The 10,256-nt window shown below is 51.1% G+C and overlaps 1 protein-coding gene across 3 annotated transcripts in view; it reads right to left on the bottom strand.

Annotated features, from left to right (window-relative positions):
• Positions 1-298: 298 nt before the first annotated feature.
• The window catches only part of MAFF (MAF bZIP transcription factor F), a 10,274-nt gene continuing 316 nt past the window's right edge, over positions 299-10,256 (bottom strand). For 2 of the 3 annotated variants that reach the window (XM_019544914.1, XM_019544913.1), the window contains exons 2-3: positions 4,556-4,625; positions 299-3,794 (exon numbers count right to left, since the gene is read on the bottom strand). In XM_019544914.1, coding sequence (XP_019400459.1) covers positions 3,381-3,794; positions 4,556-4,591 — 450 coding nt within the window. In that variant the 5' untranslated portion in view covers positions 4,592-4,625 and the 3' untranslated portion in view covers positions 299-3,380. Of the gene's footprint in view, positions 3,795-4,555; positions 4,626-8,199; positions 9,427-10,256 lie in introns of those variants that run through there. The other variant, XM_019544915.1, reaches the window with a different exon arrangement.

The raw sequence follows: 10,256 nt of genomic DNA, 5'->3' as shown, positions 1-10,256 counted from the left end.
CAGGTCAGAAAGTTTTAAACTGTGGATTCCTATGGGTAATCTCTGGGCTTATATTGTGTTTCATGTTCATACACCTAACAATGCTAACATGGTGTGGCACCCCATGGCATCCTTGAAGGGATCTCATGGTACCCTGGTTAGGAATCACTGATCTAGGGGAATGGTCACTGCTCTTGCTGTATCTGTGTGCGCATACAAGATGTCTGACATTGAGCTCTGACCTTTGGCTCTTCCACTGGGATGAGCAAGCATTCAGCTGCTCTGTCATTTCTTACCAGTGAGAAATCGTGAGACTGTATTGAAAAATCATGATTTTTGATTTATTTTTTATACAAAAATGGATCACTTTGTTTGCCTTCCAGTTTGAACATTGAGTGTGCACTTGCTTCACGTCGCGAACTTTTTCTCTCCAACAATGATGGCTGGAAACCCTTTTTCCCCCTCCCTTCCTTCCCCCCACCCCCCCCTTTTCTTTTTTTTAATGAAAAAATGAGATTCTTACAGAGGCCCTTGACTTCAGTGAGCCTAGTTTGGATGGAAAACTGCTGGTTATCAGGACAATCATAAGAACACTGCAAGAACCTGCAACGTGGCTTCCATGTGATGAAGCCAGATTTCTGTTTTACAGCTTAATGAAAACCCGCACTCCATATGGAAAAACAAAAACCAAAAAAAAAAGGTACTTTATTTATAAAGTCTACAAAATACAGAGGAGTCAGACAGCACATTTACTGTAAGTCAGAAAATAAATATGTTTTTTGTTTTTGTTCTATATAAGTATACGATAAAATGTGATTTGCATATATAAAATATAAAGTACGGCTCTGTACCAACATCCTGGCTGTGCCAAGAGGCGGAATGGCAAAGAGGATGTGAAAATAACTTATGTTCGTGCAATAAATTAACCATTGAGGAGTTGGAGAGGGGGGAGAGGAGAGGGTGGGAGGGGGAAATGCCAAATGTGGGACCTTCTACTAGGTGAGTTGAGGGGAGGAGACAGGTTGGGCCTACCTATCTGAAGGTGGCTGCAGCACTGCAGTGGGTGGCACGCAGGCTCCAGGGAGGGGTTGTGCTTAAGTGGGTCTGAGAAATGAAGGGGATAATCATATATTGTGTCAAGTGCCTCAAAATGACTGGCTAGCATTACCCTCACTGACCCTGCCACATCTTCCCTATTGAGGGAGCTGTACCTCTTCCCCCATGCCCAAGCTTTTTGAAGAGTATTGCACCTTCAAGTGGCTTCCATGAGACAGTGGCCATCAGGGGAGGGATTGGAAAAGGTGCCTATGACTGAAGAAATAGTCCTTGCTCTCAAGCCATGAGCTGGGCTCTCAGCCTTTGTGCTTTCCTTAGCTCATGAAAAGGGTGCTGGGTGTGGAGGCAGAAGGCTTGGCTCTGCCACTCCCATGTTTTGTGATCATGAGCAAGTCATGTCACCTCCCCATGCCTCCCTTTCCCTTCCCTACCACTGCCAGTTTAAATGGCAAGCTCTCTGGGGCAGGAACCATCGCAATATGGGTTTGTACAGTGCCTGGAACAAGGTGGTGCCAGTCTTCACAGGGACATTCAAGTGCAATGTAACGTCAGTAATAGCCTTATCTCCACGACAGCTGTGTTTACTTCCAGCCAGGTGCTTTTTCTATTTTTTCAATGAGACTCACTATGCCATGGCTGGAACGATACTGCAGCCAGGAAAAGGCGAGGGATATGTGTGTTTAGGGAGATAAAAACAAGCCCCTCTCCTCCCTTTCCCCAAAATGAAACCTGTCTTTCAAGTTAGAGAATCAAAGGGGATATTTCAACGTATTAACTGCTTACGGGACCCACCTGCCTGCTCGGGAAGTTACAGTTTCTGTATTATTTATCTAGCTCGGCAAATGACAGATAGGTAACAGCTTCCTTCTGACTGGCACATCTCGGTGGTAGGTTTGGGATTTCGTCTGGCTCCCTAGTTCCCTACTTGAATTCCAGAAGGTACCATGTGTGCTGCGCCCCACCTTCCACTTGCCTCAAATTCCTCTCTCTACATTTTTGCATCTTTTGATTTCTGTTGTCACAAAACGCAACCAAAACTTTCTCCGGCCCCAATTCCCCTTGTTCAGATGCATTCCTGCCTCTCTTCCTCTGTCCATCAGTCTCGCATATTTTGTTCTCCTCCTATTGCTCTACATTCCCTCTCTCTTCCTCCCACCCTCTTCCAGTACCCAGGTCTTTCTCATTCTAAAGCTGCTGGTAGTTCCCTTCCAGACAGGAGATCTTAGAAATTTAACTTCACTGTGATAGCACTGGAGGGAGATGTCATTGGCTCCATCCCATGTTATAATCACCCCTGCAGCTGAATCAATGGCTTGAGTGTGGTAATTCCCATGGTGTCTAGTACATGTTGAAGTTGGGTGCCACATGCTGACCTGATCTAAACAGCTGCCACAGAGACCTGTTCTCCCTTTCACACACCACCCTACATTCACCTTCCTCTCTCTATTGAACATGACCCTCTTTCCCCCACGCACTGCCTAGTTCCTCTGATTACTTCCCACTCCCTGGAACATCTGCTTACCCCCATGGGGGAGCCTCTGTTCTTTCCTCTTCTGGTACAGGGTATTTCAAGCTCTTCCTGGAAAGGCACGGAGAGAGCAGTAGGGTAACTAAACAGGAGTCGGGGGGAGATGACTGGGTGTTGCCTCTGTTAGGGGGTGCAAAAATAATCAGAGTCACAATGATGGTTGACTGCATTGTGACAATCAGCATCATGGCAGCTGGCACCGTCCTGGGCATTACACTGCTGCCCAGGGCCACTGGGGAGAGCTGAAATGTAGTTGATGTGGGAAAGGGCAGGGAGGGCTGTGGACTATTAGACTGGGAGGTCACAGCAGCTCTTGGTAAGTCTCTGGACGGATGTTTCAATCCCTGCACCATGCTCTATTAAGCAGAACAGGCCATTAAGATGGCTCCTGGTTCTCCCTCTCTTTCTTCCTACACAAGCCTTGGTGCCAAGCATCCAAAGATGCTGTGCCACTGACAGGGAGAAGTGAGAGGATTTTCCCCACTTCTAAAGCCAGGAGGGACAAGGGCAGGGAAAGGAAAGAGGGGACTTTTGAACATAAGACAAGTGTGTGTGGGTTTTTGGGGGGGTGGGGGTGCAGGGGGAACTCGACAATTCACCTGTGGGGGACAGGCCTGAGCCACCACATGGTCTAAGGCAGCTGAAGGAGGGGACGGGGAAGAGGAGAAGTGAGGGCTGAGGGTTCTGGGGGTCTTCAAGTTGATTCTGGCCCTGGGAGGGGCTGGGGGAGGAGCCAGTGCAGCTGCAGTCCATTCTAGGTAGAGAGCTGGGCCCAGCCATGGAGAGAGGACTCAATTCACGGCAGGGCAGGCAGGCACTAGGAGCATGTGGCCTGGTTGGTACTGGATTTGACGATGGTGATGACGCTTGCAGGGGCCACTTTGGCAGCTGGGCCATGAGCAGCGACGGTGCGAGCAAAGCCCTGCAGGGCCTCGTACTTGCCTCGCAGGGTGTCCAGCTCAAGGCGCATGGCAGCATTTTCACGGGCCAACTTGTCCACCTCCCACTCCAGCTCCATCTTCTGCTTCTGCAGCTCCTCCTTCTGGCAGACACGCTTAACTCGGCAGCTGGCTGCATAGCCACGGTTCTTCAGAGTACGCCGGCGCTGCTTTAGGCGTGCCACCTCTTCCTTGGAGAGGCCCCGTAGGTGGTGGTTCAGCTCCCGCACTGACAACCCCATCAGCTCCTCATCCGACAACAGGGGTGTATTCTCGCCCATCTCGCGCTTGATCTGGCCAGGAGAAGACAGCAGTGGGGTGGTGAGGCAGAGGGGAAAACAGGACAGAGGCAGAGGGTCAAGAAGGGAGCAGGAAAGGATGGAGACAGGACGGGGAAGAGGAGCAGGTGACAGAATAGGATGCATTTGCCTTTCCTGCTAGCACTGAGCGTTGGCCCAAGTCACAGAAGGCATCCTGCCAGCTGTGTACTTGTGCTCCTAGTGGTACTAAGGAACCTCAGGGGCCTGGTGGGTTTTGCTCACACACTTAAGGTCAAGGTCAAGTGCTAGAACGGGGGTTGGGAAGGCAATTTCCCCCTAGGTCAGATCAGCAGAGACTGTCGGGGGTCTCAGCCTTCTTTTTTCAGATGAAGCACAGTCCATTTCCTAGGATCATCTAGGCCTATTTCACCGTACCAGTTCCCTGCCATTGCACTGCACCCAGGCATTAGGGTTACCCTTATCTCCCCTGCTCTCTTTCTCTAGCATGCTGCCTCGATTTTGTACTTGAGATTTTAAATTCATTAGGCGGTGCTTTGTTAGGCAGGGCCATAGTGGGCGTTTCTGTCGACCCTTAGGGACTTAATGTCTATTATGTGGTTACCTGTGACTGGAGGGGACAACACTTAATGACTTGGATGGTCCTGTCCAAGCCTGGAGCTTTAGGAGTGGGAGAGGGACAGAGGGAGGAGAGAGGAAAACAACAGAGTAAGATGGAAGCAAGGGAGGGATAAGGCAAAGGAGGGAGGCAGAGACACTTGCTGACCCACTCTTACCTTCAGGGCTTTGCTTGATAAGCTGTCTGCAGCCATGTTCTTTGGCAGTCACACTCCTAAAATGTGGACCCTGCAACCAGGTCAGAGAGACATCATGGTCATTCTGAGCCCCCCTTGTTCATTTCATGCTACAGAGCCCCTCGGTGGTGGTGAGGGGCAGACAGCGTTCTCCCCATATCCCTCCTCACCACCCCTCACCTCAGCCTGCCACGGTGGGAGCACAAACCTCCTGGTCCCATCATCATGGCTATGTGGATGTCAGGGACATAGCTCTAAATTACTGGTCCCACACACACACCTCCAAAATGCAGATTTCCTTCCCATCCTTCATCCCCTCCAAATGGCCAGTGGCAGCTGGAGCCCTAACTGGGCCCCCACTGCAAGTTCACACCTCTCCTATCCCTGTGGGTCTCCCCTGAGGTCTTCCCAGACTGGGCTGCTCTGGGAAAACACAGCAGAGCCAAGCTTTGCTAACAGAGAGGAAACATCAAGGGGAGGGCAGCAGCGGGAGGGTGTGCCCCTGAAACAGCAGGGCCTGGAAAGGACGCAAAAGGGAAAGTAAAACCAGCACAGACAAACAGGACACAGCTCAGCAGGGAGGGAGCGGAAGAGCTGTTTGGATACCAGGGAGTGGCAAACTAGAAAGCACAGGAGTCTCTGCTCTTTAGGGACCGAACTCCCCCCTCCATCCTCCCCAGATCATCTCTTATGCCAGGCCAGAGATCCTTTCCTGTCTGTGGTGCTGCCTGACTCAGCGTCCTGTAGGCTTGGGACAGATTTTAGCCCCCCTTAACCTGGGTCCTGGGCTGGGATCTGGACCTTTGTCAACACAGCAGAATCCCTGCTGACAAGTGGGAGGGGAAGAGCTGGGGTCTCTGGGCCAGGCAGATTGGTGCTAGGAGCCCTTACTGTACGTGGAGGGGTCTGGTGGTAAAACCATGTGTGTTGCTTTGCCTAGGATGGAGGAGTGGGGCAAGAGAACAAGGCCACCTTGCATGCTGCTCTCCTCTGGGCATCCACTGTGCACACTGGCTGCATTTCCTTTCCTTCAGCCAAAGCCACAGCGAGGATGGAAACTACAGACCTGCACTACAAGATTCTCCTTGTGGCTGAGAGGGTGTGGAAGGGCAATTTTGCAAATGTCAGCAGGGGCCCTGGATCCACTGAAAGCCAAGGCACCAGGGGGCTGAGAATGGAGTTTGGTGGCACTTCAGAACTGGGACAGTCTAAAACAGGCTGCCCCAGCCAGTATGCACTTGTAGGCACAGGGGCTCCAGGGTCCTAAGAGATGTGTATGCATGGGGAAGGCAAAGGGCGAAGGCATCTGGACAATGAAATCCTATAAGCTTTGACTCAAATACATCCAGAATTTGCCATGTTGCCAAAGAACAGTCACCACCCACCAATGGCCCTTTCTGACTCCTCGTGTCCTCTAAACCCCATCCAGTTTCTTTCTAAGCCATATGCCCTTAAGGAGTTGTGGGTGGATGCTGCCTGCTCCCCTCAGAATGGGAGCCAGGGATTAGGCAAGGGAAGCAAGGAAGAGAAAGAGCTGCTTGCTCCTGTTTCTTTGCTGAAACATGCCTGGGCATGATGTTAGCAACAAGAACAACTAAGCTGGGCACCAGCCTAAGGGCTGGGGGCTTAGAAGGAAGCCCAAAGCTTATGAAGCCCAACCCCACAGAGGTGGAGGGGCATAAGGCACTAGCCCTGAACCTCCAAAACCCAGACAGCCAGAGCCCTGGCAGTACAGTAGTAGGACACTGCCCCAGTGGTTCCCATTGATGTAACAGGGGATGAGAGAAGGCAGGTTTGAGCTGGGAATAACTCCCTGGAAATTAAGCCACAGATCCCTCATGCCAACATGCTCGTGCCATCCTTCAGACAGAAGTGCCAGTCAGCTTTCCAATGGGACATGCAGTGGTAGTCTCACTACCTAGCCTAAATGCCCACAAAGCATTCCTGTGCTCTGTTAAACAGCAGGCACCTTCCACCTCGGAGATGACCGCAGCTAGTGTGTGCCCAGATACGCCTGTACCCGTCATACATGCCTATATATCTCTATGTCCCCTGCCAGGGACAGTGTGACCACTGTGGAACCATGGAGCCACTAGCTTGGACAAAGCTTATTCTCAGTACCCAAAGGTGATAGGACCTCAAGCTGAGGGGGCTATATGAGAACTATCTCATTCCCTAACCCACCACCCTTTCCTTACCTCTGCCCCAAGGACAGGTGTGGAAATACCAAGTGGCAAAGGCTCCAGGGCCTATTGTCAAATTAATCAAATATGTGGGGAATAGGGGACAGAACAGAAACAAGGGGCTAGAGGAAAGAGGTGTGTGGGAGGAAGAAAAGCCATTTCACCGTGACTTGGCACAAGTAGAGGACAGGTCACCAAGGCTGCACACACCGCCTGGCTGGTAACTCTCCCACTATTACTGGGCAGGAAAGGATGCAACCATGATTATAATCAAACAGCCTGGTTCTAGTGCTATAGCAACAAGCTTCCAGGGTAAGAGGTTTGGGGAAAAGAATACCGAACAAAAATGGAGAAGGGAAAATTACAGCAGACTTGGAAATGGGGTAGGGTGTGCCAGGCCTTGGACACAAGAGCAAGGAATGGGAATCTGATGCAACAAATGGCAGGAAGCAAATGGATGGAGACCATGGAAAGGGTGACTTGGGCACAGCAGTGGGTGAAGCCAGGAGCTCACAAAGTGGAATAACTGACTACCTGGATGTGGGGAGAGACCAGGGGCAGGAGGCCAGTAAGCAAGACAAAAACCAAAATGGTTGCTGTATGGAAAAAATAGATCCTCCACTAGCTTAAGGCCATTTCAGCTCAGCACAGAAACACTTGGCTAGGATCTCTCTGCCTCTGTCCCACGTGAAAGGCCTCTTCACTTCAAATTCACTAGAACAGTCACCTGGGCTACCTCGTTTGCTAGAGGGAGGAAGCTCTGTTCTAATGTCCCAACCAGAAAGAAGGCCCCCTCTTAGAGCTACTGTTGAGGACAGGGAAAGAACTGCTCTTCAGGCCTTTGAGAAACAGGGGTTTGATATGAAAGCTGAGATCCCTCAGGAAAGGAACCAGAGATCTGGTGCATCATGGGCATTAGACTCCCTGACACGGTGCTCACATGTGTGGTCAACGCATTACTATGTTCACCTTGCTGCACATTCAGTCCCTGCCATTCCCTGTAGTTTAAAATAAATATGAGCTATCTCCAGTCAGGGCAGCTATTAGGGATGTGATTTTTAACCCACACAAAGGGCTGAGATTTCAATTACTGCAGATCTGACAGAAACCTCACTTGGCTTTCCCACTGGGGAGGTGTGTGGAGATGTTATAATTCAGATGTCATTTTCTATGATTTTATGGGGAGAGAACAGAGGTGTCCTGGTAGCTAAAGGCACATAGATATCATAGTAATGGTCTGCCATTCGCCATGTAAGACTGGTAAACAGGACACTCAGCAGGAAGCACTGGTTTGATCAGTGCTCAGCTCCAACCCTGCTTAAGATCTAGAACAAGGAACTGGGCTAGTGCAGGTGTCCTTTCCCTTCTGGCATAGCTACCAGGAAGGGCTCTGGGGCCTTATATTCAAATGCAATCATCACTTGTACTTCCCACCAATTTCACCTGTTGTTGCCAGCCATCAACACCTCTGAATATCATGCCTGTCAGCTGGACTCTCTGCTTGTGTGAATCAGCTCAGCATGCTGGACTGTAAAAGAAGGATGCCTGTTTTATACCAGCAAAGAGCCTGTCCCCTCTGTGTCTAATGAGATGGCGTAAGCCGTGGTCCAACAGAGGACTTCAGAGACTTGAACCAGTTCTAACACCTGATGCTAAACACTACCCACCTCCGTTGGAAGCATCTCTAAGAGGGGGTGGGTTGCGGTGGAAGGTGCCACATGCACCAGTAAAAACACTGCTAGTAGCATCTACTTCTAGTCGCATCTCTACAGTAGGGCAGTGACCTTTGCTGTAAGCAAAGCCGGGCCTCAAGACAAACTCCTTTCAGTTCAAGAAGGAATCTCCATTTGTGATAAGGGAATATCAAAGGGAAACACTCCCCCACTGCAGAAGTGGGTCTGAGCTCCTTGGATAATGGACACAGTGGAGGAGGGCAGCTGCCAGCGTATGCACCGTGGGTGGTGGCTGGGGGTATCCGAGCTAAGGGGAACTGATGAGTGGAGTGTGGGTGGGAGGCATCCAAAGCCTGAAGTGCTCCTATTTCCTTGTTTTTCACGGCTTGTGTAAGCGGGATTCAGAGCCTAGCAACCCTCCCTGCCAGTGTTTGTGTGGGACAAGATACAACAATTGTCATGTGACACTGAGTCGCTGTCTTCTCACTGGGAACATGAAAGAAAGCACTTTATTAACCTCAAAGTGACTTTCTTTGCTTTGGCATTGTGCTTCTGCCCCCTGAGAACCTTTCCCTGCCGACTTCCTGATACAGATTTAAGGGGACAGCCCGCAGGTCTTCACACTTCTGACTGACACTTCACTGGAGGTATTGTGGTGGCTGTTAAAAATGCAGCACGTATGCTCGCCTAGTGTTATACTGGTATTGTCATTCTTCCGCCCCCCTGCTTTGTTCTCCCTTAGAAGAGGAAACAAGCTTGAGAGCTCTATGGCCTCTGTTGACAAATGTTTCCCGCTGCAGCTAGCAACTTTTATCAACCTATCGCAAAGTCTCCTGCAAACTGGCTCCCAGGCCTTGGCTGTTTATAGAAAGATCCTTTCACTTGTCACAGAAACACAGCCACTTCGGGGCAGAAACCCTACAGCTGTCCCGGTGCTTCAGAAAACCAGGCAGCCCTTTTGTGACCGGCGGTAAAGAAAAAGAACGGAAAAACCAAGGACCCCGTAGGGCAGCATTTCTCAACCTGTGGGTCATGACCCAAAAGTGGGCTGCAAGAATATATGGAAGGGTTGTGAACAACCTTTGAAAATGGATTCTCCTTTAAAAGGAGAAAAACGTGGGGAACTGGGGGTTTTCCCTTGCAGGCTGGCAGGTGGGGCAGGAGTGAGGGGCCCACACCAGTGTGTGGGGCAGGAGGCAGTGGGGCAGGAGTGAGGGGCACTCAGCACCACACCTAGACTCCTGGTGGCCCCGGGGAAACTTTTAGTATTGCTCCCCCACTTTGTCAGAGATAATGATCAGGATGATGATAACAATAACAATAATCACCATTTTCAGGCCCCCTTTCTGTCTGGGCCCTGGGTAGCCACCCGGTTCGCCCATGCCTGTGTCCAGCCCTGGGGGCACCCGCCATTGATGTTTACAAATGGGTCCCGGTACAGAAAAGGTTGAGAACCACTGCCTTACGGGAGGGGGTCGGATCCGGCAGTCCCGGCACAGCCGAAATACCGGGGGGGAGGCGAGGGGGTGAAGCAGAAGAAAGCCAGGCTGGGGTGCCAGCATAGGGGCTAACTTTTTACCCCTCCACTGTGTGCCGGGGTGGGGGGAATCTTCCACGGCTCTGCCTATGGCTCGGCCCTTCACACACACAGTTAATTTGCTCCATGAGTAATTTGTATGTTATTGAGAGATTTCCTGGCGTCACAGCTGCCCCCCCTCGGGGCGCGAGCGGGTGCAGTGCGCACACGCGCTCGGGGCTATTTTGAGCGCGCGCCGGTCCCCCAGATCACCCCCAGTGCCACCAGGCCGCCGGAGCCGGGGCCAGGCG

This window comes from Crocodylus porosus, unplaced genomic scaffold (genome assembly GCF_001723895.1).
Source record: "Crocodylus porosus isolate Cpor-Errol unplaced genomic scaffold, CroPor_comp1, whole genome shotgun sequence".
NCBI lineage: Eukaryota > Metazoa > Chordata > Crocodylia > Crocodylidae > Crocodylus > Crocodylus porosus.
This window is presented reverse-complemented; position numbering and strand designations above follow the sequence as displayed.